General features: G+C 44.6%; 1 protein-coding gene across 4 annotated transcripts in view; it reads left to right on the top strand.

Moving 5' to 3' along the window:
- The window catches only part of PPP4R3B (protein phosphatase 4 regulatory subunit 3B), a 64,225-nt gene that overhangs the window by 26,085 nt on the left and 11,365 nt on the right, over positions 1-26,775 (top strand). For 2 of the 4 annotated variants that reach the window (XM_089686541.1, XM_089686542.1), the window contains exons 5-10: positions 8,258-8,335; positions 8,465-8,581; positions 11,158-11,274; positions 14,113-14,262; positions 24,271-24,373; positions 25,781-25,822. In XM_089686541.1, the coding sequence (XP_089542667.1) occupies positions 8,258-8,335; positions 8,465-8,581; positions 11,158-11,274; positions 14,113-14,262; positions 24,271-24,373; positions 25,781-25,822 (607 nt within the window). The remainder of the gene's footprint in view (positions 1-8,257; positions 8,336-8,464; positions 8,582-11,157; positions 11,275-14,112; positions 14,263-24,270; positions 24,374-25,780; positions 25,823-26,775) is intronic. The other 2 variants (XM_089686543.1, XM_089686544.1) reach the window with 1 other exon arrangement.

The following is a 26,775-nucleotide window of genomic DNA, read 5'->3' as shown; positions in this document are numbered from 1 at the left end:
ACTATTGTTGGACAGATAAGGAGTGGCGGTATGATTTAAAGTGGTTGTAGAGGCTCAAGGTTTCTTTACCTTCATGCAGACGATGCATCTCCCCAACCCACCTAATACTTACCTGAGCCCCATCTCAATCCAGTAATGTGCATGAGAGCAGAGTCTCTCCCAGGACTCTTCCGTCTTCTTGGCTCAGACAGCAGTGGGAACCATTGGCTCCTGCTATTGTCAGTCACAGCCAACAAGGAGAGAGCGGGGCGGGTCTGAGCTACGTCTGTGTGAATGGACACGCATAGGAGCTTTCTATGGGGGCATGTGGCAGGAGGGAGGGACCAGGAGCAGCTTCGGGGGGCCCGAGAAGGAGGATCAGTGATGCTCTGTGCAAAACTACTGCACAGAGCAGGTACTATGCAAAATCTGTTTACAAAGGCATAATTAAACTTTGTTTTCAATTTCTGGACTAGTATCTAAGCTTCTTGCAGATAAATGTAGATATGTTTGTCCATACACTGACAGAATTTGTCATTGCCTGACTTGCAGACCCTATATTATCTTAGCGCTGTGATCCAGTGAAAAGATTCAGTTTCGCTGCTCTAGAAACAGTGTTTGGGGAAAAAACATAGCAATGAATTGTTCTCTCCTCTAGTGGTGAAGAGCTGCTCATTTGGAAACTTGTAAGTCAAACACGCAACATATTTTTGAAGTGGTTTACAAGCTCCATTTGATTAGGTCATGACAGCTCGTAGATTCTCGGTAAACATTCTCTCTAGCTTACTATCCAGAGACAATCTGTTCTAATGGTTTCTTGCAGCATTTGTACCAGCGTGTTGCATTAAAGGAAGCTTGTCAGGTTCAGGAAAACGGAACTTGTTATATTATTGCTTGTTAGTGAGCCACTGCCACATAAACTTGCAGAGATCCTTGGCTGCAAAGTCAGAGACACATTGGAGGACCTGGCAAAAAAAAAAATAGCACAAGGCAAAGTTACAAGTGTTTCCTGTGGTCTCCCTGCAGCTGATTCTTCTTTACTGATTTACCGTGCCTTGTTCCATACTGTGTCTGTATGTAGAAGCAGCCATCTTGGTATGGGAGCAGTTTTTTTTTTTTTTTTTCATGTCAGATCTGCCTTGTGATGACTAGTGATTGGAAGACTTGATGTGCTGAAAGTGCATTGCACGCACTCCCATACAGCCCGGCAGTGTTTTCCATTACAGGTTACATTGTATGTGGGGTCTGCTATCTAGAGTTACTTTTCTCAAAAAGGTGAGAATAATGTTTTACAGCCCATTTCTCTACCCCTAGGCTTAGAATATTTATTCCTTGCAGTACAGACAGGCACCATTGCAAGGTGTGGTGTTTTTTGTTTTGGGGTTTTTTTTGGGGGGGGGGGGGGAGAGTGGTGCTTAGTAGCATGCATTGCCAAAATAAATTTTTTTTTGTGCATGATAAATACATTTTATACGCTGTTCAGAGTCACCCCTTCACCCATAAAGATCTCGCCAGGTCAAAGGTGGCTATACCCAGAATATCAAGCAATTTACTCCATGTCTTGTCTAATTTCCCAAGTGTTCCCCAGGTAGTATAGAGTGTCTACTTTTCTATTTTGATGGTGTTTATACTCCAACAGAGTGGAAGGTTTAACATTTAGTGCTTTAAAATTTATGGGCTTGGGACAGTGCTTTCAGGACCACTATTTGATATTCCTAGGGAATTCCACATTTCCATATGTGGAATTTAGTCCACACACCCCCCTAATTTCTTAGGGCCTTCAACATTTAGGCTGTTCCAAGCTTAGGAGTCAGGGGCCGCAGGAGTCACCCCCCAGCATTGGTGTCGGGGGGCCGCAGGAGTCACCCCCCAGCATTGGTGTCGGGGGGGGCCGCAGGAGTCACCCCCCAGCATTGGTGTCGGGGGGGGCCGCAGGAGTCACCCCCCAGCATTGGTGTCGGGGGGGGCCGCAGGAGTCACCCCCCAGCATTGGTGTCGGGGGGGGCCGCAGGAGTCGCCCCCCAGCATTGGTGTCGGGGGGGGGGGGCCGCAGGAGTCACCCCCCAGCATTGGTGTCGGGGGGGGCCGCAGGAGTCACCCCCCAGCATTGGTGTCGGGGGGGGCCGCAGGAGTCACCCCCCAGCATTGGTGTCGGGGGGGGCCGCAGGAGTCACCCCCCAGCATTGGTGTCGGGGGGGGGGCCGCAGGAGTCACCCCCCAGCATTGGTGTCGGGGGGGGGGCCGCAGGAGTCACCCCCCAGCATTGGTGTCGGGGGGGGGCCCGCAGGAGTCACCCCCCAGCATTGGTGTCGGGGGGGGCCGCAGGAGTCACCCCCCAGCATTGGTGTCGGGGGGGGGCCGCAGGAGTCACCCCCCAGCATTGGTGTCGGGGGGGGCCGCAGGAGTCACCCCCCAGCATTGGTGTCGGGGGGGCCGCAGGAGTCACCCCCCAGCATTGGTGTCGGGGGGGGCCGCAGGAGTCACCCCCCAGCATTGGTGTCGGGGGGGGGGGGGCCGCAGGAGTCACCCCCCAGCATTGGTGTCGGGGGGGGGGGGGCCGCAGGAGTCACCCCCCAGCATTGGTGTCGGGGGCCGCAGGAGTCACCCCCCAGCATTGGTGTCGGGGGCCGCAGGAGTCACCCCCCCAGCATTGGTGTCGGGGGGGGGCCGCAGGAGTCACCCCCCAGCATTGGTGTCGGGGGCCGCAGGAGTCACCCCCCAGCATTGGTGTCGGGGGGGGCCGCAGGAGTCACCCCCCAGCATTGGTGTCGGGGGGGGCCGCAGGAGTCACCCCCCAGCATTGGTGTCGGGGGGGGCCGCAGGAGTCACCCCCCAGCATTGGTGTCGGGGGGGGCCGCAGGAGTCACCCCCCAGCATTGGTGTCGGGGGGGGCCGCAGGAGTCACCCCCCAGCATTGGTGTCGGGGGGGGCCGCAGGAGTCACCCCCCAGCATTGGTGTCGGGGGGGGCCGCAGGAGTCACCCCCCAGCATTGGTGTCGGGGGGGCCGCAGGAGTCACCCCCCAGCATTGGTGTCGGGGGGGCCGCAGGAGTCACCCCCCAGCATTGGTGTCGGGGGGGCCGCAGGAGTCACCCCCCAGCATTGGTGTCGGGGGGGCCGCAGGAGTCACCCCCCAGCATTGGTGTCGGGGGGGGCCGCAGGAGTCACCCCCCAGCATTGGTGTCGGGGGGGGCCGCAGGAGTCACCCCCCAGCATTGGTGTCGGGGGGGGCCGCAGGAGTCACCCCCCAGCATTGGTGTCGGGGGGGGCCGCAGGAGTCACCCCCCAGCATTGGTGTCGGGGGGGGCCGCAGGAGTCACCCCCCAGCATTGGTGTCGGGGGGGGCCGCAGGAGTCACCCCCCAGCATTGGTGTCGGGGGGGGCCGCAGGAGTCACCCCCCAGCATTGGTGTCGGGGGGGGCCGCAGGAGTCACCCCCCAGCATTGGTGTCGGGGGGGGGCCGCAGGAGTCACCCCCCAGCATTGGTGTCGGGGGGGGGGCCGCAGGAGTCACCCCCCAGCATTGGTGTCGGGGGGGGGGCCGCAGGAGTCACCCCCCAGCATTGGTGTCGGGGGGGGCCGCAGGAGTCACCCCCCAGCATTGGTGTCGGGGGGGGCCGCAGGAGTCACCCCCCAGCATTGGTGTCGGGGGGGGCCGCAGGAGTCACCCCCCAGCATTGGTGTCGGGGGGGGCCGCAGGAGTCACCCCCCAGCATTGGTGTCGGGGGGGGCCGCAGGAGTCACCCCCCAGCATTGGTGTCGGGGGGGGCCGCAGGAGTCACCCCCCAGCATTGGTGTCGGGGGGGGCCGCAGGAGTCACCCCCCAGCATTGGTGTCGGGGGGGCCGCAGGAGTCACCCCCCAGCATTGGTGTCGGGGGGGCCGCAGGAGTCACCCCCCAGCATTGGTGTCGGGGGGGCCGCAGGAGTCACCCCCCAGCATTGGTGTCGGGGGGGCCGCAGGAGTCACCCCCCAGCATTGGTGTCGGGGGGGCCGCAGGAGTCACCCCCCAGCATTGGTGTCGGGGGGGCCGCAGGAGTCACCCCCCAGCATTGGTGTCGGGGGGGCCGCAGGAGTCACCCCCCAGCATTGGTGTCGGGGGGGCCGCAGGAGTCACCCCCCAGCATTGGTGTCGGGGGGGGCCGCAGGAGTCACCCCCCCAGCATTGGTGTCGGGGGGGCCGCAGGAGTCGCCCCCAGCATTGGTGTCGGGGGGGCCGCAGGAGTCGCCCCCAGCATTGGTGTCGGGGGGGCCGCAGGAGTCGCCCCCAGCATTGGTGTCGGGGGGGCCGCAGGAGTCGCCCCCAGCATTGGTGTCGGGGGGGCCGCAGGAGTCGCCCCCAGCATTGGTGTCGGGGGGGCCGCAGGAGTCGCCCCCAGCATTGGTGTCGGGGGGGCCGCAGGAGTCGCCCCCAGCATTGGTGTCGGGGGGGCCGCAGGAGTCGCCCCCAGCATTGGTGTCGGGGGGGCCGCAGGAGTCGCCCCCAGCATTGGTGTCGGGGGGGCCGCAGGAGTCGCCCCCAGCATTGGTGTCGGGGGGGCCGCAGGAGTCGCCCCCAGCATTGGTGTCGGGGGGGCCGCAGGAGTCGCCCCCAGCATTGGTGTCGGGGGGGCCGCAGGAGTCGCCCCCAGCATTGGTGTCGGGGGGGCCGCAGGAGTCGCCCCCAGCATTGGTGTCGGGGGGGGCCGCAGGAGTCGCCCCCAGCATTGGTGTCGGGGGGGGCCGCAGGAGTCGCCCCCAGCATTGGTGTCGGGGGGGGCCGCAGGAGTCGCCCCCAGCATTGGTGTCGGGGGGGGCCGCAGGAGTCGCCCCCAGCATTGGTGTCGGGGGGGCCGCAGGAGTCGCCCCCAGCATTGGTGTCGGGGGGGCCGCAGGAGTCGCCCCCAGCATTGGTGTCGGGGGGGCCGCAGGAGTCGCCCCCAGCATTGGTGTCGGGGGGGCCGCAGGAGTCACCCCCAGCATTGGTGTCGGGGGGGCCGCAGGAGTCACCCCCAGCATTGGTGTCGGGGGGGCCGCAGGAGTCACCCCCAGCATTGGTGTCAGTTTGAACGCAATTGAGCGCGTGAGGGGGGAGAATTGAACTTGGGCAAGGTTCACTTAGACCAGTCCAAGCACTAAGTGCGCTTCTGCTTTTAAAGGAAATCTGTACAGAAGAAATGTGTGATCTTCTGTGCTTCGTGTCTCAGCCTGAAAAGGGCCATATTGTTGAAAAAATTAAACTTCAATCAAAAATGTAAACATCTGAGATGATTATTAGATGCAACCAGTCATGTCTGAAAAGGCCGGGCTTTAATATACACTGTTGGCTGTTGCACTCTTTAGATCGCTACAATTTCTCATTGCAGAATAACTGGGCTTGCTGCTTTAATGTTTTAGGTTCTGGTGCTGTATATAACTGGGGTATCTGCGTGAGATATCTTGAAATGAAATTTAGAAGGCCCTTTGCAAAACTACAGACCAAGTTGTTTTACCATGTCTTCACTTAACACTGACCTTTTTATAAATGAATAGAAGCCTGCCGGCTTCATCCAGAACTGGCTGCTCCACATAGGAAGCATTCACAGAACAGCTTGGAAACGGTGTGTAGGTGTATACGCTGTTACATCTCCCCAGGATGGAGTACTGTGAAGTAGGATGATGTCATCTCTGAGTCTGTTCAGGAGCCAGTCAGCATAGTCTTTAAATGGCAGCAAATTCCCTTTGTTGTTTTGTACCCACAGGCAAGCTTATAATGAGGCTTACCTGTAGGTACAGTAAATGCCTCCTAAATGTTCATCACGTAGGAGATGTTTACATGTGAAGCAGCCAGTGACGTTACCGGTGCATGCGCACTGCACTCTCAATGGTCGGCATGCTGTCTATTCAGGCAGCTGTTCTGCACAGTGATGACATTGCATGCTGACAGAGGGGAAGACCTGCTTTAAGGGGGGGGGGTTGCTTAGCTACATGTTGCATGTTGAAACCCTAAATATGGATGTAACTTGTTGCTAAAGGAAGAAGTTGGCCTTTTAAGGTCCGGTTCACATCTCCCATAGCTACGACTTGTGTTCCCGCTCGAACGTTTGTGTGCATAGTTTTGAATGGGCTGCCCTATGCATGTTTGTTGCGCAAAAGAAACTCATGCATCTTTTGGGTGACAAGCTTTGTGTGTTGGTTTTTTTTTTTTTGCACGATTCTGTTGAGCAACAGTCATGGCAAAATTGCACCGTATTTGTGGTGCCATTAAGAATGTATGGCATTCAAACACATGCTTGTGCGGTTTGGAATCGCAGGCAGAATGGCAGTGATTCCAAATCAAGTGTGAGGGCCTTAGATGGAAGGTTGTGGTTTGGTTTTTTTTGTTTTTCGTTTTTTTTTCTGGTTACAAGCTAGAAATAGTTCAGTAAAGTAGAAAGCTGTTTATCTGTCTCTTTTGGATACATTTTGTAGATGATTGACATAACCCATAGTTCTCATGTGGCTAAATGGTTAGCACTTCTGCCTGGGAGTACTAGGGCCGTTGGTTCGAATCCCAGCAACGGCACCACCTGCATGTTTGCATGTTCTCCCTGTGCCTGTGTGGGTTTCCTTCGGGTACTGCGGTTTCCTCCCACACTCCAAAGACATGCTGGTAGGTTAATTGGCTCCTGTCTAAATTGGCCCTAGTGTGTGTATGTATGAATGTGAGTTAGGGACCTTAGATTGTACACCCTTTTGAGGGTTAGGGACTGATGTGAATGTACAATATATATGTAAACCACTGCGTAAATTGACGGCGCTATAGAAGTACCTGAAATAAATAAAAACCATAGCAGAAAATCCTACTTCAGTCGAGCTTTGTTGATCTGCACAGTTCAATGTAGGCTCAATGCCAGGGAACGCGGTAAACAATGCTGCCTTGAGGTGGATTGCAGTACCCTGTATAAAATTGCTGCTTTTTATTGCAACACACTGCAGCTCACCTGAAGTCACTGCTCTGGTATATAGAAATATATGAAATGGCATTTTGTGACATTTCAATATGGTTGCAAAAAAATTGTAAATGGTGCCTTGTGTTGCAATGCAAAGCACTGCTCATACACAATGGATACTAGCTGTTTTAGCACCACTTGTTTTAGTTAAGGCCTTTAATTTTACTAATACTGAGCATGAGCCTTTTCTCCATAATATCTCTGATCAGGAGCAATCATCCATTTTTTTTCTTTTTTTTTTGTCCTGTAAAGGGAATATAGTGGGTCTAAAGTAGATTGAAAGCATGTAACTATATAATGGTAGACATAAGCACGGCGGCAGGGGGTGCTTTACATTTTTTTAAATTTATTTTAATGTTTATTTGAAACCTTTTTATTATTTTAATGTTTGGTTTTTTTTTTTTGTTTTTGTTCAGTTGCTGTCACAAGAGATGAACATCCCTTGTGAAAGCATGGGCCTGTGACAGGTCCTCTTTATGGAAAGATCTGGGGTCTATTAGACCCCATTTCTCTTCTCTGGCCTCCATTGCAGCTGATCAGGCACAGATTGGTCTGATCAGATGCTTTCCTGGCTGTTAATGGCCAGGTAAACAAAGAACCAAAACCAGAAACTGAGGATTTCTGGGGGTCATAGGGAGGAACAGCGTCTGTTCTGGTCTCTGTTTAGTGCCGTCATCGCAGTGATGCCCTGGAAAGGCGATTTGGGGGGGGGGGGGCTTTTTGTGGCCCGCAGAAGTGATCGAGTTTCTCTTCAGCCACTCAAATCACTTCTGCTGAAGAGGGAATTGCCGGCAGAATAATCTGATATCAGGATGATGCTTGCAGGTGCTTACTTCATCCCGGTGTAATCACTTCAACCCGAGGATGTCTTTATGTCCTACAGGCGGGAAGTGGTTAAACCACCACACAGCACAGTTATTGCAAACTATACTTATGGCCATTGTCCTTTCCATTTTTCTGTTGGGTTGTGGTGGGCTGTGTCTAATTCACCCTACATTAAAACAATACCCGCTGCACAGGCTGGAAGGAAGAAGACGACCTTATTGAAAGTGATGCATGTACTCTCATTCCAAAAGACAGCAATACAAAATACATTTTCAGAACTTTGACAGGATAGGTTAGAATGGGATTACTTGAGTTATACGCCAGTTCTGGGAAATATTCCAGCCCAAGTATGGAAACACTGTGTTCTGTGCAGGTTGCATAATACAGAAATCCTTCTCATTTATAATTTTTATAGAAGGTGCATTTTGTAGGTGCACTCCTTTACCTTTTATTGAACTCCTGTCTGTAATCCTTGCCAGTAATCTACTGCATTATTTTTTATACAGGAAGATGAAAAGTTTTTGTCAGAAGTCTTTGCACAGTTGACTGACGAAGCTACCGATGATGACAAGCGGCGTGAGTTGGTAAGCAGGAAAGGCCTTGACCAGCGCACATTTTGCAGTACAATGAAGGACAATGTTGTGTAGTTTGTGTTTCTGTAGTTGCAAAACTAATTCTCTTATATTTACAGTCATTATCTTTTCCTTCCAAAGGTCAACTTCTTCAAAGAGTTCTGTGCATTTTCACAGACATTGCAGCCTCAAAATAGAGATGCTTTCTTCAAAACATTGGCAAACCTAGGAATACTTCCAGCTTTAGAAATTGTCATGGTAAGACTTGTAACAATATTCTTCTTTTAACCACTTGCCGTCCACCTTATAGCGGATTTACTGCTACAGGGCGAACTTTCTATTCTGCTGTAGGGGGTGCACAGGGTCCGCTGGAGTGCTGATTCTGCTGTGATTGGACACAGCGGAAGCCAATCAGCAGGTGCCAGCCCATGGATGAGCGGCAGCACCCGTTGATCGCCTAGGAGAGTGACAGAACACAGCTATGTCAACCAGGCTGAGCTGTGTTCGGTCACCGGCGATCTGCTAGCTTTTCTTTCCCTGCAAAGCATGGAATAAAATCTAGCAGATTGCCTAGTGAAAACCACACTGTGTACACAAAACAAATGGCTAGGCACACAGTTAACCCTTTGCCCTAAATATTTATTCTCTTCCCAGCCAGTGTCATTAATACAGTGACAGTGTATACTTTTAGCATTGATCACTGTAGTGTCACTGGTTCCCACAGTGTCAGTGTCAGACTGTTCACTGCAATATTGCTGATCGCCGCCATTACTAGTATTAAAAAAAAAAAAAAAAAAAATTAGTGTGTGTATATGTATGTATGTATGTGTGTATATCCCTAGTTTCTAGACACTAACCAATCAGTATACACCTATTGAGATACATTTTGGCCTAAATTTAAGAAGAAACTTGATGTTTTATTGCAGAAAGTGTAATGTAATTTTTATATATATATATATATATATATATATATATATCCCTTTTTATGCCACAAAAAAATTAATTAATCCTAATGGCACCCGCATGCACTGAAATCACAGCGTGGCTTTCCGCACTAGGAGCTGCATTGAACTTACTGTCTCCGTGCAGGCCAGGTTTTCAAAAATGGCGCAAGGACCTTTTTTTCTTGTGTTTTTCAGGGGGCAAAGCAGCCCATTCCCTAGCCTAAATGTGATGCTTGGCATGACCTCCTCATTCTTTGCATGCCTGTTGATTCTTTAGGTGGACTTAAACAAGAGATTTGCTTTGTTATAGGGAATACTTTTATAGCATTACCATTATTGCTGCTTAATTAGTTTTTTGGAAGATCTTACTGTATGTACATGTGCTATCTATCTTCGAAGCTATCTCCTATCTTGAAACTAGTCTTAAAAATGAAGAGGATGAGGCCTTTTTGGAATGCTGAAAGAATCCCTAATTCTGCCAAATTTCAAATTAAGACAATCAGGCAGCAATTTGAGCCTTGGGTGGCAATGTTGACACCACCTGGCTTGACAAGTTGATTTTTCAAAGAGCTGGGTGGAAAATTGCAGGCCCAACAGTGAATGCATCCAATGCTGTCACTCTTTGGCTATTCTTACAGCCGCAGGTGCTGGCTATCAGAATACAATGGCCAGCAGTAGAAATGCAACCAGGAAAAAAAACCCTGGGACTTAATGCAGAACCACACATGAAGAAAATGTATCTAAAAGGCAAAATGCCAATTTTTATTATGCAGTAAAAGCATAAAAATATGAAAAATGCTTATCTCTTATAAGATAAAAATAGCCGCAGGGCTGATTATACAATATCAGTGTAAGCATACAGTTTGATAGAAAAATGAATATGACCCATCCTGTTGCAATGCACCCAATCAGTGCTCAAGATGGACTGATGGAATCACTCTGCGTGCACCCTCCAACTAAATCCCAACATATTTCAGAGAAATATCCTTCAATCCTTCAGGAAAAGGAGTATGGGTATATTTACAATATGATAAAACCAAACAATAATAATGTATAAACAGAGAAATAATATGAATATGTGCAAAAACAGGCCATTGGTGCTTGCTTACATTTCAATATGGATGCATTTATAGTATAGCAGATTCTTATTAGATGGGGCTGATATTCACCAAAAGGCAACGGGGGGGGGGGGGGGCACACTAGAACCCACAAGGATCTACCAGTAGTCATACATACAGGGAGCACACAGGTATCTGTAATATACATCAAAAAAGTATAAAAGAAGATGGGGAGCTTATGGAATATATAAGTCCAGTAGTAGTACCCCAGTATTTATTTATTTTTTTTGTAAACTCAAAGCCAACTATGGTCAATGCCAAGCCAGCAAAGGTAACCTTAGCGCTACCAGACAGCCTGGTACTAATAAAGGGAGAACTCCTGGGGCACGGTGTTACACATGCTCCCCCCCCCCCCCCCCGGCAGAATGACATCACAGACCATGGATGGAATGACGTCATGCGTCACCTGGCTGTTGACTTGCAAAAGCGGGCTGCTGCATCCCATGGAGAGGACACCATGATGGATCACCATGTGGATCAACAGGGTGGCTGGCAAGAGCGCTTCCTTCACCTTTACCGTGGATGAAGGATTCTGTTTGATTTCTCTCATTCAGCCTGTGGGTGCGGAACAAGTGAAATCTTGTGTATGGCTAACTTAACCCCCTCCCCTATTCTGAAAATGAACTGTTTCAGAACCTGTTACCATTTCAAAATGTACACATACTTTAAGCTCATCTAAAAATTATCCTGAGCAGAAGGCTTTTGCATTTTAATTTTAAAACCATTTGTATTCAGTAACAGAATATAACCTTCATATTTGCTGTTCTTTTAGGGTATGGACGATTTACAGGTTAGAGCGGCCGCTACAGATATATTTTCATATCTGGTAGAATTTAGTCCTTCCATGGTTCGGGAGTTTGTAATGCAAGAAGCTCAGCAGAGTGACGATGTAAGTACAGTAATTGGAGTCCATTTCAGTTCCATTTCATTGACTTTTTTACTTTGTCTAAATCTAGTTATAAATGCTACAGTTCCACAAACTACTATTTTTTATATGGTATTATTCAAAGTCCTTGAATTTGTATAAGATCCACTCATCAGTTTAAGAATACGTAAACCCAACATTTCAAATTCCTGATATTCCTGCTGTACCATGTACTTGTATGAAAACAAAAACTGTTCTTTGTATTCCTTACTTTGTGAGAAATACCTGGTGTTCCTGCCAGTCCCTTTGCTGACCTGTTAAAAAAAAAAAAAAAAAAAAAAAAAACTGACCGCAGTAGGCATGAAAGGACAGCGTGGTCTGTTTTCTACCTGTTCTGGGAACTCATCCTGCTCCCCTCCAATGAGCAGACTTGTCCTGACACACCCTCTGCGCAGCTTTTCACTGGGAAGCTCAGTTTTCTGCTGTTTCCCCCCCACCTCTGTGCAGCTGAAAACAGAGGGACTGTGATCACTTATAAAAAAGGGGGGAAAAGTTTTTTTTTTTTTTTAATCTATACACAATGTTTTACCTTTTTATTCCTATCTTAAACTAAATGGGTTGCTTTGCAGGGTGAGGGTTTACAATCACTTTAACCACTTGCCTACCAGGCACTTATACCCCCTTCCTTACCAGGCCAATTTTAAGCTTTCAGCACTGCCGCACTTTGATTGACAATTGCGCGGTCATGCAACATTGTACCCATATGAAATTTTGATCATTATTTTCTCACAAATAGAGCTTTCTTTTGGTGGTATTTAATCGCCACTGGGCACTTTACTTTTTGCGCTATAAATACAAAAAGTGCAAAAAATTTGAAAAAAAAAAAAAGTTTCTTTGTTTCTATTATAAAATTTTTCAAACAGGTATTTTTTCTCCTTCACTGATGTGCGTTGATGAGGCAGCACTGATGGGCACTGATAGGCGGCACTGATAGGCAGCACTAAAGGGCACTGATAGGCAGTAGTAATGAGGCGGCACTGATAGACAGCACTAATGAGGTGTCACGGATAGGTGGCACTAATATGCAGCACTGATAGGCGGCACTGATAGGTGACACTGATGATGGGTATGATAGATGGCACTGACTGGCATCACTGCTGGGCACTGACTGGCACAACCCCTGGGCACTGACTGGTGGCACTGACTGGTGGGTGGCACTGGTGAGTGGCACTGCTGGGCACAGGTGGGTGGCACTGCTGGGCACAGGTGGGTGGCACTGCTGGGCACAGGTGGGTGGCACTGCTGGGCACAGGTGGGTGGCACTGCTGGGCACAGGTGGGTGGCACTGCTGGGCACAGGTGGGTGGCACTGCTGGGCACAGGTGGGCGGAGCTAGTGGGCGCACTGCTGGGCACAGGTGGACGGAGCTTGCGGGTGGCACTGCTGGGCACCGATCATCAGGGCACTGATCATCAGTGCCCTGATGATCGTTGCCGATCCCCGCTCTGACAATTGCCGGTTCTCTGCAGTACTTTCCTCACGATCTGACAGCGTGAGGAAAGTGCAGCCGAGAACCGGCACTTGCATTTTCCTCTGATCAGCGTGTCATTGGACACCGCTGATCACGTGGTAAAAGGCCGCTGTGATTGGCCTTTTACCACATCACGTGATCAGCTGTGTCCATAGGACACAGCGATCACGGAGATCGCCGGGTGCGCGCCCCCTGGGGCGCGCAGGAGAGCGCGTTCTGGGAGGACGTCATATGACGTCCACCCAGAAATGGCCGGCCGCAGTGCAGCCGTCATTCGGCTATCTGCGGTCGGCAGGTAGTTAAGGTTGTATTGAACTGGTTGCATTGAAATATGTAGCAATAGATTTAGTTAACTGAAAACCAGCACTATAAACTATTTAGCATTCAAATTGTAAAGTATGATGGCCTCTTCTTAAAGCAGCCCATACATTATGCAACAAAATTGCTCGATTCCCCCAACAACAGTGTTGATGGGGGAATCAGTCACATAGCTCTGTGTGTTCTGCCGTTGGGGAACCTTTCCGTGCTGGCAGAACACGATTACTGCTGGCCACTATGGCCGCTGGAAGTAATTGCATGAAAATAATGGACAGGCTGGTTGTACTGCAGTTGATTGGTGAATCGACTTCAGTACAACCAGCCTGCCCATAGATGGATTGAATATCAGCCGGTACCTGCTGAAGTGGCCAAGATTTGATCCATCTATGGCCGGCTTTAGATAATTTTATTAGCTTTTTCACTCATTGCCTGAAGAAAATGCTTCAAAAGTCTAAATCCAAACTTCTAGTTTTGTCTATTTTTAACACCGTAAAACTCCTGCTGTAATTTGTATGCTGCAACTTGATTGATTTATGTCTGGTAGACTTGGATGTTAGCATAGGTCCCTACACACAGTGCTGTCTGAATGGAGTGCAGATAAAGCTGAAATACATAGCTCCTAGACACTGTTCTGTTCTTGCCACTAGGAACACCCCCCTACCTTTCATTGATTTTGACAGGCTGCTGGCAGTGGACTATTTGCTGCTTCTGTGCCTCTCAGGTGCCCATAAACGCCGGGATTTATGCTGTACAGGCCAACCAATTGTGTGCATGAGGCATAAGAAAAGCAGAGGTCTCAGTAAGGCTACCACTATCCAGAAACCGATGGGGAAGTTTTATTTCCATTGGAATATTTAACAAGATGCTAATTTTCTTCTCCACCTAAGATTTACATGGTGTGTTTTTCTTTTCCATGTTACAATTTTGTACACCAAATAGCACTGTGCACCTAATAAAGCAATGTTTATTTAATGTATAATTTCTCATCCACTTTCTTTGTTTTGCTTGTCACAGGACATTCTTTTAATTAACGTTGTAATTGAACAAATGATTTGTGATACGGACCCAGAGCTTGGAGGAGCTGTGCAATTGATGGGACTTCTACGGACCTTGATAGATCCAGAAAACATGTTAGCGACAGCTAATGTAAGAACATGCAAATGGGTAAAAGCATCTTTTTTTTTTTTTTTTTTCTTTTTTCCCCCCAAAGTGTGTTAAATGTATTTTTTGGAGCTCTGTTAGTTTTTGTGCAAACCATAATAAAGTTACAGTATATTAAGCTTTTGTTAGATTTTCTGCCTTAACCACTTCCCGCCTGCCCACAATGTACTGCAGCCAGCAGCAGATACAGGCAAAGTGACGCTCTGGCTGTATTAACACGGGCACTCATCGCTATGTGATCACATGATCACAATGTAAGCAAAGCTGTTATGAATCAATTCATAACAGCTCTGCTTCTCTTTTTAGTAAGCTTTGAATGCCCCACAGCTGTCTCATGATACATGGGGCCAATCACAGCACCCTGTGACCAGCTCCAGCCAATCACAGATCACCATCTTGAGCTGAGAAAAAAAAAATCCCCCCCCCCCCCCCCCGGGTGAGCAGCTCTGGGCAAAGCAACATAATCTAATTTTCCTATTTCAGGGTGTGAATGCGTCTGCGCCCTGCTACCCCCCTGGTCGGTCCAAAAACGCAGTGTTAGCAGGACCAGTCCCATTCGCTGCCAGCACTAGTGTTTAGCCCCTTCGCTGTTTTTCACTGAAGATTTGTACCAATTGATTGTGGGCCAAAGCAATTTATAAACACAATACATGGCCACCCACCCAAATTCAGCTCTTGCCAGACAATTCTCATGGAAACCTATCAAGGTTTTTGAATTTAAAACGTTTTTGGGCCTAACCCTCAACATGGGCATTACAAAAAAGATTGAATTGCAGACAGCGGTTGAACCATGCATGTGAGGTAGCGCCACGAACGTCAGATCAAGGACAGTAAATATAGCACTAGACCTCTTGTCTAAATATAAATTGGTGACCTGTAAATGCTTTTAAAACAGCGCCTATTGATATTAAAAATGTATGTGCTTTGTCACCATTGCACGGGCATGCACAGTTTTAAAGCATGCCATGTTTGGTATTTACCCAGCATAACATCATCTTTTATATTTTAGCAAACAATTGGGCAATATATTGTTTTTGTGCATTAAAATTCTAAAAAGTGTATTTTACCCAAAAGATTTTCCTTTGAAAAATCGCTGCACAAATACTGTGTGACATAAAAAATTTCAATACCCACCGTTTTATTCTGTAGGGCTGCTGCTTTAAAAATTATATAATGTTTTGGGGGTTCAAAGTAAAAAACTGTGTTTTTTTTTTTGTTTGTTTTTTTTTTCATGTGAACAAAAAGTGTCAGAAAAGCTTGGTCTTCAGTTGGTTAGAAGAGTGGGTGATGTGTGGCATAAGCTTTTAATGTTGGCCCTGAAATGTCAGGATAGTAGAAGCACCCCCATCCAAATGACCCCTTTTTGGAAAGTAGACACTCCAAGGTATTTGCTACAAGACATGGTATTCTGCAGATCTCATTTTGTTGCCATGTTTTTGGAAAACGAAGAAAGAAAGCTAAAATATATGCTTTCTTTTCTTTTTTTCTTTTTCAAAACCCTGTGACAAAAATATCTGTAAATGCTCACTATGCCTCTTAGCAAATTCCTGGGACTGTAAACTTTCCAAAAAGGGGTCATTTGGGGGGGGGGGGGGGGTGTTTGTACTATCCTGGCATTTTAGGGCCTCCGAAAATGTGATAGGTAGTGGGGAAGTGATATGAGGAAATATTCCCTTTGAAAGACTGCAGGTGGTCATTGGATTTTTGGGGCCTGTATGTAGCTAGTCTGCCAAAAAGCCTATTTGGTATCCACATACTCGGAAGAAGTTGGAGAATGCACTTTTGGGGTGTTATTACACATATACGCATGGAATGCATGAGCAATATAACATTTAGGTGACAACTTTGTGTAAGAAAAAATAAAAAAGAAACTTGTCATTTGTTTAAACATTTGTGGCAAAAAAAATGTTCCAGGGCAGCCTTTGTCAAACAAGCAGGGTGCCTTGAGGTTTCTTCAGGGGTGCCTTGGCAAAATTTCTAAAAATTGCCCAAAACTTTTATGTAAGCCAGCTGGTGGAACAAGCCTGCCTTTTAGTTACACAAAGCCACAGGGTTTAATTGTGCACCATTACGACCTTCTAGCTGCAGGCATCCTGACAATCAGTGATGTCATCACTTGATAAGGAGGATGTCGGTTGCCTGCACAGCATCCTAGTTTGACCCTCCACTGCTCCTCTATCAGTCCTGGGGTCACATTAGCTCAGTGATGGAGAAAAACTGAGGCAGAAAAGAAACCCTAGAATATTATTATAATACAGGGTTTATATAGTGCCAACAGTTTGCGCAGCGCTTTACAAAATGAAGGTAGACATTACAGTTACAATACAATTTGGTACAAGAGGAAACAGAGGGCCCTGCTCCTTTAGAGCTTACAATCTAGGATAATACTACTCAGTACCAGTGTGCAAAAGTGTATTTGCTGTGAAAGAAAAACTCGCCTGTAACGTTGGGAGTCCTACATGTGTGGATGTTGCTGCATTATATAAAACTATTCGAATAGTTTTTCACATTTTAGAATGGGGTGCTCTTTTAAAATTATGGAGTCTTGAGGCACCCCATTTTAGAATGGGGTGCCTCAAGACTGTCCGTAATTTTAAAGGGTGCCTTGACTGAAAAATAATTGAGAAGCACTGTTCCAGGGACTCAACATGCCTCCCTGCAAAACCCTTGGTGTCTACTTTCCAGAAAGGGGTCTTTGGGGGGGGGGGGGGGGGTTGTACTGCCCTGGTATTTTAGTACCTCAAGAAATGTGATGGACAGTCAAAAAATAAAAGCTGTGGAAATTCCAATATACAGTTAGGTCCGTATATATTTGGACAAGGGCACCATTTTCATACTTTTTGGCTCTGGATGCCACCAGAATAAATTTAAAATGGAACGATCCAAATTAATTTGAAGTGCAGACTTTCAGCTTTAATTCAAGGGGTTGAACATAAATATCGAGTACAACTTTTTAGTAACTGCAACCATTTTTATACACAGTCTCTCCATTTTCAGTGGCTCAAATGTAATTGGACAAATGAATATAATCGTGTTCATTTTTAATATTTTGTTGAGAATTCTTTACTGACAATGATTGCCTGAAGTCTGGAACCCATGGACATTACCAAAGATTGGGTTTCCTGATGCTTTGCCAGGCTCTAACTGCAGCTGTCTTCAGTTGTTCTTTGTGGGTCTTTCTTTCTGTGCCGTCCAGTCAACTTTTCTGCATTTGGCTGAATCTGGGCTGACAGTGTATCTCTAAACACTGCAGAATTCATCTGGCTGCTTCTGTCTTGTGTCACATCAATAAACACCAATGACCCAGTGCCTCCACTATGTTTTACAGATGACGTTGTATGCTTTGGATCTTGAGCCTTCTCCGCACCTTTTTACTTCCTGTCATTCTGGTACAGATTAATCTTAGTTTCATCCGTCCAAATAATGCTTTTCCAGAACTGGTCTGGCTTTTTTAGATGTTTTTTGGCAAAGTCTAATCTGGCTTTTCTATTCTTCAGACTTATGAATGGTTTGCACCTTGTGGTGAACCCTCTGATTTGCTCTCGTGAAGTCTTCTCTTGATTGTAGACTTTGACAATGATACACCCACCTCCTGGATATTGTTCTTCATTTGTCTGGATGTTGTGAATGGGTTTTTCTTTACCATAGAGAGGATCCTGCGATCATCCACCACTGTTGTCTTCCGTGGACGTCCATGCCTTTTTACGTTTGAGCTCACCAGTGCGTTCTTCTTTCCTCAGAATGTACCAAACTGTTGGTTTGGCCACTCCTAATGTTGCTGCTATCTCTCTGATGGATTTTGTAGATTTTGTATATTTTATATATATATTTATATATATATATATATATATATATATATATATATATATAATTTTCTTTTTTAATTACAACATATTACATATAACAAGAATAAATTACACAGGTCTGCGACTAAAAAGCTGTTTGATTATTTTCATCTAATTTCCATGTATTTTGGTGTGCTGAAAACAAATAAAATATTGATAAAACTCCTAGACGTCATGATTTGCCACAAAATGCAAAATTGTCTTCAAATTTATAAAAAAAATTTATTTTGTTTTTTTTTATATTATGGGTTTTTAACCAAATTTAAAGTCCAAATTACTATTAATTAATTCACATAAGTGCATTTAAGATATAAAATGCCAAAAAAAACCTTAAAGGGGTTGTCCGAGTTATGTAAAAAAAAAATATAGCACTGTAAATCTGATGGTCAGCAATATATACATAAGCTAAGCAAATTTTAGGGAAAAAAAAATCTATTTCCTCATTTCCCTAGTTCTCTCTGCCCCTCCCCCCTGCAAAGGGTGTGAATACAAGTGCTGCTCTGAGTGACATGTCTGACTACTGGGATACTCAGCAGCATGCTGTATGTGTAAGCCTCAGCCCTGAGTCTGTGCTTCTAATGGTAGAAGGGGTTAATCTTTCCTGAAGAATCCAGTGGGTGGAATACCAAATACCCTTGTTTTCTATGTCTATGGGACAGTCGAGACCAATAAAATCACTGGACCAAGAAGAGTTGGCAGCTGAAGGTGCTAACAGTCAGTGAAAAAAATGTCCTCCGAGAAACTTTGGTACCTTCCCATAAAGTTCTTCTACCACCTCTCCACATAAAATTGGGATTGATGAAGCAATTTGTAAAATCACTTCCAAGAGATGGAGAATGCTTCAAATACTTGGTCACCAAGTTTCCAGGCCTGTCGGAGGCAAAATTGAAGGAAGGTGTGTTCATCGGACCAGACATTAGAAGGCTTATAGTTGATCAAGAGTTTGTCAATACCATGACGGATCCTCAAAAAGAAGGGTGGATTGCATTTAAAGAAGGCGTACAGAAATGTTTAGGCAATAACAAAGATCCTCACTACAAAAAGATCGTCGGATGAATGCTGAAAGCATTTCAAGCTTTAGGTTGCCTGATGAGTTTGAAAGTGCATTTCCTCCAGTCCCACCTTTACTACTTTCCTGAAAATTTGGGAGCTGTGAGTGAGGAACAAGGTGAACGATCCCACCAAGACATTAAAGAGATGGAAAGGAGATACCAGGGAAAATGGAGCATTAAAACATGGAGTTAAATACCCATCCCAAATTTCTAACACATTTCGTGTATAAGTGCTCGTGCCTTCTACCAGCTTACGATATTGAGATGGCAACCATACCATTCTACTCACTCTGTGTGTTCTATATTTACCCAACTCTTCACATGTGCATTATGTGTCCAATCAAAATGTGATAATACTGAATAATAATATCTCTTAAACTCAGGTACACCTAAACCTTCATTTTCCTTCCCCCTACATAACACCTCGTGACTTATTCTCAGTTTTTTATTTGCCCAAATATATCTTATAATTTTTTACATTTTAAAATTCATTCCTGGGAGCTATATAGGCAACATGTGGAATTTATACAGAATTGTTGGGACAATTGTAATTTTTTATTTGTCTTTTCCAAGATAAGGATCCTATCATTAGTTTCCTTAATTCCTCTTTGATCTCATTTATTAATGGGATATAATTTGCTTTATATAGGTTCTTTAAGGATGCTGTTAATTTTATTCCCAGGCATTTTAATTCACTTTCCTTCCATACAAAGGGAAATTTTTTTTGTAAAACTTTCTGCTCAATTTTTGGAACATTAATATTTAAAATATCAGTTTGTTGTATTAATTTTTAAGTTTGATAACTCTCCATAATCTTTCATTTTCATTAAGTTGGGCAGTGTCAACTAGGGATTTACCACATAGAACATAAGGTAGCAGCATATGCTGATGACATTCTATTCTATTTCTCCAACCCGAATCCTTTTTATGTCTATGCTATTCCTTATTGTTTTTAAAAGAGATTCTAAAGATAATACAAACCGTAAAGGTGATGATGGGCATCCCTGCCTTGTCCCATTATACATCATAAAAATTTCCGATAACACTCCATTAACCTTTACTGCTGCAGAGGGTTGACTATATAATTTCCTTATCCATTCCCTCATTTTGGGACCTATCCCTAATAATTCCAGCGTGTCTAACGTGAACCCCCAGTCAAAAGCCTTTTCTGCATCCACTGACAAGAGCAGTACAGGAGCTTTCTCGCTCCTACTTCTTTGTATCAGTAGCAGTGATCTCAGTCCATTATCCCTTCCCTTCCTCCCAGGAACAAAACCCACCTGGTCTATATGGATCCATTACAGCATCAGGTTCTTCAGCCTATTTGCCAGACCTTTTGCATATAGTTTAGTGTCTATGTTTAACAGTGATATAGGTCTGTAACTTGAACATTGGGTTCCATCTTTACCCTCTTTCTGTATGTTGGTGATATGCTCTTGCAAAGATTCCTCCCTCATTACCGTCCCTTCTCCCAATGCATTTATATATAACCACAACTTGGGGATTAATTGATCTTTAAATTTTTTATAATATCTTATAGTATACCCTTCGGGGCCCGGGCTTTTCCCTGCTGTTGTACCCTTCAATGCCAGCTGGTTTTCCTCTTGCGTTATCGATTTCTTTAGGCTAATTAACTGTTCTTCTCTTAACCTCGGCAATCCCGCCTCTTTTAGCTATATCTGTCTTTCTCATTCTTTCTTCCTCTTCTTCTATGTGTCATTGAGGGGTAACCTATAATTTACTGTAGTATTTTTTTTAAATACTTTAGCGATATCTTTGGTTGAATAAACCAGTTCTCCAGTACCATCTCTAATTTTCTCAATATAGTTCCTTGATTTCTTTTTCCTCTGTGTTCTCAATAGGTATTTCCCTGGTCTACCCCCCAATGATCTCTCACTTGCCATCGTGTTAAATACTCTCCTCGTTTCTTCCTCCATTAAATTACATAGTTCCTGTTTTATTTATTATACATTGCTGAATCTCTTTTGTTAATCTTTTTATTACACCTATCTCTATTCTCCTGATCTTCAAGTTTGCATAGCAGATTCCTCTGTTCTCTTCTCATTTCCTTCATCTGATTTTCCAGATATGCTATAGCTTGGGCGTATTTGTTTAATTTTTCTTCCGTCTCTTCCACCCTTGGCAGTACCTGCCCAAGATCTTTATGAATCTTTGCCATTTCTTGTTTCATGGATCTTTCAAGACCCTTAAACATTTCTGCTATTTCTGCTTTAGTAGGCATTTGTGAGATCTTCTCTTGTTCTTCACCCTCTGTAGGGCTCCACAGGTCTCGGGCAAAGATGATCCTGTCAGCATGATCGGAGTCTCCTGCATGCCAGCCGGCGGCTCCTCTTTCCAGCACTTCTGTGCGGCGGACCACGTGACCGCCCGGCGTCCTCTCACCTTTGGCGGAGTCTGGCTCCTCGGCACCACGCTCTCCTCCTCCACAACTCTACCACGCTCTGCCACTGGCTCACACCCAGTAGGGCACACAAGACATAATCCACTCCATGGGGAACGCACTCCGACTCCGGTAGTTTTCAGCTCCCAGTTAGTTCATACCGGCAGGACAATGGCAGCGCCTAGTTACCGGAAGCTCTCACCATGAGCTCCCTCTTGGCGCCATGTTCAGGCTCCTTCCCCCCTACCCCCCTCCCCCCGTCCGAGACCAGACATTACATCTGGGTTCCCTGCGGATTTGTTGCATTTTTGAAGCCTTACAATGGCCTGTTTTACTTGCAGGGACAGCTCCTTTGAATGCATGATGTAGGTTCACAGCAATAGATTCCAAATGCAAATACCGCACTCAGAATCAACTCCACACCTTTTACCTGCTTAATTGATAAAGAAATAACGAAGGAGTAGCCCACACCTGGCCATGAAACAGCTTTTGATTCAATTGTCCAATTACTTTTGGTCCCTAGAAAAAAGGGGGGATGGCTACCCTTAAGAGCTGTAATTCCTAAACCCTTCCTCCAATTTGGATGTACATGTTCTCAAATTAAACCTGAGAGTTTAATTTGAGAACTTGCAGCCCATATACATTATAGAACTATAGCTTGAATATATTTTGGTAAATACCTGGAAAAAATCTAAAATTGCGCCTGTCTCCAAATATATATGGACCTAACTGTATATAACAGTTTGTAGACACAATAACTTTCACACAAACCAATTATACATGTATTGGGATTTTTTTTTTTTACCAAAGACATGTAGCAGAATACATTTTGGCCTTTTTTTTTAATCCTCCCCTTCTTCCAGTCCCTCCCTCTCATCTCCTGATAAGACATATTGTGTGGAGATACTCTGCACATGCTCAGTTTCGTGTCTATTACTGGAGAGGTGTTTTTTTTGTACTTGGGAGAATCTATGTGATCAGCACAGGGACAGTCAGTACTGTCCAGACAGAGGTCAGGGGTTCTGCATCATTTTGATTTATAATATTGATAATTATAATAAAATTAATTTTAGTGCAAAAACACACACTATAAAGGTTGAGGTTGCATCGTGTAAATAGATACCAAACATTTCATGTCTTTAAAATTGCACGTGCCTGCAATATTGCAAAAAATTACAGTGCCCAAAAATCACCATAGGTGACACTTTTACAGCTGAATAGTTTCAAGTTAACTAGGAGCTCTTGAGCTAGAATTATTTGTTCTCATGCAGACGTTCAAAGCAATATGTCACACGCGTAGGGCAACTGCAGTTTATATATCCTGTGATTTGCGTAGGTGTGCGGGGCAACAGGTTTTACAGCAATTTATTTTTTCATTTTAATATATTTTATTATAACTATTTTTAAAAATCCTTTTTTTCTTTTCTTTTTATTTATTTTTTACTTGATTGGTTAATAAACCTCTGTGTGATAGCATTTGGGCAGGTGACAGGTACTCTTTATGGAAACATTAGGGATCTAATAGACCCCAATGTCTCCCCTGCCCTTCACACCATCTAAACAAGCATAGATCGGCTTGGTTATGTGTCCCCTGGCTGTACCGGCCAGGAAATGGTGCATCTGAAACCGGAAGTGATCACTTCTGGGTTCATTGTTTGCATGTGAAATGGAGGCATGGGTTTGCCTCAGTCTCTCTGCACTCTCCCTCCCCTAGCCAGTGGTTGTGTTCCCTGGCTCCAATAAGAACAGGAGAGCCCGGGAACCGCGCTCCCAGCTCTGTGAAAGCGATAGTCCGCTATGGAGCTGCCACATCACTTTCAAGCCGGGACCAGCTAAATAAAATCCATCAGCTTGTGATTAAAGGTTCACTCTTTGGACATGCATGTGGTACATCCAAAGAGCAGAACTGGTTAACGTAAACGTGTTAAGAGAACAGTCAGGAGTAGTTTTATGGCTTTAATGCAAGTAAATGTGCTGTAATAAATATGGACATCAGGTACATCTGAATCAATGACAAAGGATTCATAGCAAAAAGGAGGAAACTTATTTTTTTTTTTTTTTTTTTCACTTTTTTGTACATCTTGTTTTGTTCAGAAAAATCTGTTCTTTTGATTGGTGCAAATAGAAGGCACCTCTGAGAAATGGATCTCTTGTTCCTTATTGGAGATGCCTGTCTAGGATGTAGGATGAAAGAATGAGGCTGCTCCAGAATGAAATAATTTGCCCCGCTTCATAGCAAAGATATTTCTGTATGCTAATTGTGCTGAATCATGGGTTTTTAATAAGTGTACAAGTGGGTAAAACACTTTTGTATCAAGTTTGAGGGAAAAAAATATAAAATCTTCTTTTTTTTTTTTTTTTTTTTTGCCAGAATTTAGTAAAATTGAAGCTGCCTTCTTGTTGTCATACTTTGTTCTACAGATTGAGTGAAAGCAAGTTGGTCAGCATAATAGCCGAGCAACAAGCTTTTTGGAAAGCGAGCTTAAAAGCGGCAGTCGCCATATTTGTCTTATGACTGACTTTTTTTTTAGGGAATGTTCACATCATGTTTGTTGAGCTGTGTTTTTCAGGTCTCCACAACACATGAATGGTGTGGACATGGCACATAGAAAACGGTGCAAAAGTAAAATGCAGCTTAACAGACATGGTGTGAACAGTAACTTAAGCTATTTATGTATGTAAAATGTTGTTTGTTTTATCTTTCTTCCAACAGAAAACTGAGAAGAGTGAGTTCCTAAATTTCTTCTACAACCATTGTATGCAAGTCCTCACTGCACCCCTCCTGGCAAATACATCGGAGGATAAGCCAGACAAGGGTAAGGTGTCAGTAGTTAACGAATAATCACACGGCGTATTGCAGTAGGCACAAATTATATTAACTCCCCTAAGTAATGAATTTAGGAACACTCTTGGACAAGTAGTTTTAACATAAACCCTCACATACAGAAGTTATTTCACCTGATCATACGGTAAATGAATGCATTGTGAGATTACATTGTGGGATGCGACCAAGGTATGCACAGTTAGAGGATAGTAGTGTTAGAGCAAGACTATGCTTGCTGGTCAGCTCAGAGCTGTCACAAGGGTGTGGGAAGAAAGTATTCAGCCCCATGTAATTTTCAACTGGTGCAGCTTACGCTAGCCTTTATGCCCTTAGTGTTCTATTTAATTGCAGGGTGTACTATGAAGCATTGGATTGAGAAAAGAGAGACACTTTCGCTAAGCTTTCATTTTGCACTAATAGGATATGATTAACAACTCTTTGCTCTTAAGTACAGGCTTACTTGCATTGTAATGTTATTACTTTTCTGGTGAGAGTGTACTGTTGGGAGTTCTGACTGTAGTTTGAGGTATATTGGCTTGATCTTTTGCATGTTTTATATATTGAGTATATGGTGAATAGGCCTTTTACTTCTGCACTAACACACTGTTTTGTAAAAAAAAGAAAAAAAAAAAGCAGGCAGAGAGATGGACCTTTCTAGAGTCCCCTTTATAAACGTCAGTTCAGACAACATACCCAGGTGTCCAGTGCACCCATGAATGTCTGATCTAAGCTGTGATAAGACCGCTTGGAGCGTAGTCAGTGTACAATGTACAAAGCCAATCAGATGGGCTGTGTACTTTGTGATCTCTGTGAACCAATCACAGTCATCACAAGCGATAAACACTAATGGTGTTTACAGACATTCAGCTCATTCACAATGGCGGAAGCTCCCCTTCCTTGTAAATGAGCTAAATATTTTTTAAACACAGCAGGAAGGAGAATCTTAGCAGATGAAAGTTAATATTCAGTTATTAAAGTACCAGAGTCCAGCAATGATTGTGGAATTGTTTTTTCAAAGATAAAGAAAATGGAAGTTGAATATTAGCAAACCAAATTTTTGTTGGATTTTTTTTTCCTTTTTATATAAATACCTGAAGAAGGCTCTATTGTGTCAAAAAATGAAAAAAAAATATAGATTGTGTAGTGTTGCAGGACAGAGCAATCTTTAAAGGATTAGTACATCTTTTACAGAAAGGAATATAAAGGTGAACTAACAGCAAATACCCTTCCATACACTTTTTTTTTTTTTTTTTTTCTTCATTTTTAACAGCATTGTAAATGGCCTGGTAATGAAGTAAATACATGCTGGTTAGACATATCAAAGTATTTTCTGTGAAATGCTTGTTTTTTCTTTTAAATAACGATTGAGATAAGATTTATTTTAATTATTTTTCCCCAGGAGATACTGCTGTCACGTCGAAGGGCAGCACGATTTGTCCAGGTACTATACATTTGTATAACATTGCTTGATTGATCATACAGTTAGTCCATTTGCTTTTCAATTTGCTGATGAATTGTTTGGTGAATTTCATCATTCTCTGTAGGCTCAGAGGAAGATGTCTGTAGACTGTAATGCTTTTCTCTGTAATTTTCGTAAGACTGTTAACTTAAAGTATATGTAATCCCTCACCTTGTAAAACTACCTATTCAGTTTAAAATGGAAATAAAACATTTTGTGTATACATAAAAAAAAATCTTTTTTTGTTTTTTTAGGGGGTTTGTGTTATTTTTAAATAAGTGATTACATTGCCTCTGTACTCAGCTGCTTAAGGAGCAGGGGGAGACACAGCAGCATGCTGGTCTTCCCAGTGAATGGCTGTGAGGGGATGGGGGTGGGTGTCAACAGCAGTCTGATCACTGGAGGACAGCTAAGTTCCCAGCAAAGCTAGAAAACTGACCAGGCTGTGCTTTCCTGCCAATTTGTGGTCCGTTTGTAATAGGAAATCAGAGTGACTGGCAGGAACACCAGGGATTTCACACAAAAGAAGCAATACAAAGAGAACAGGATATTTTTTCATACAAGTACAGTAGTTATAAAAAGTCTACCCACCCCTGTTAAAATGTCAGGTTTCTGTGATGTAAAAAAAATTAGACAAAGATGAATCATTTCAGAACTTTTTCCACCTTTTAATGTGACCTATAAACTGTACAACACAAAAAAGAGAGAAAAACAAACTGAAATTTTTTTGGGGGGGAAGGGGGAGGAGTAAACATAAAAAACTTAAATAATGTGGTTGCATAAGTGTGCACATCCTCTTATAACTGGGGATGTAGCTTTGTTCAGAAATAAGCAATCACATTCAAAATCATTTTAAACAGGAGTCAGAACACATCTGCAGTCATTTTAAGTGCCTCTGATTAACCCCAAATAAAGTTCAGCAGTTCTAGTAGGTC

Source organism: Staurois parvus, unplaced genomic scaffold (genome assembly GCF_062004578.1).
Source record: "Staurois parvus isolate SC_StPar_1 unplaced genomic scaffold, SC_StPar_1.0 ptg000401l, whole genome shotgun sequence".
Classification (NCBI taxonomy): domain Eukaryota; kingdom Metazoa; phylum Chordata; class Amphibia; order Anura; family Ranidae; genus Staurois; species Staurois parvus.
Note: the sequence above shows the minus strand (reverse complement) of the source record. Positions and strands in the feature narration are given on the sequence as shown.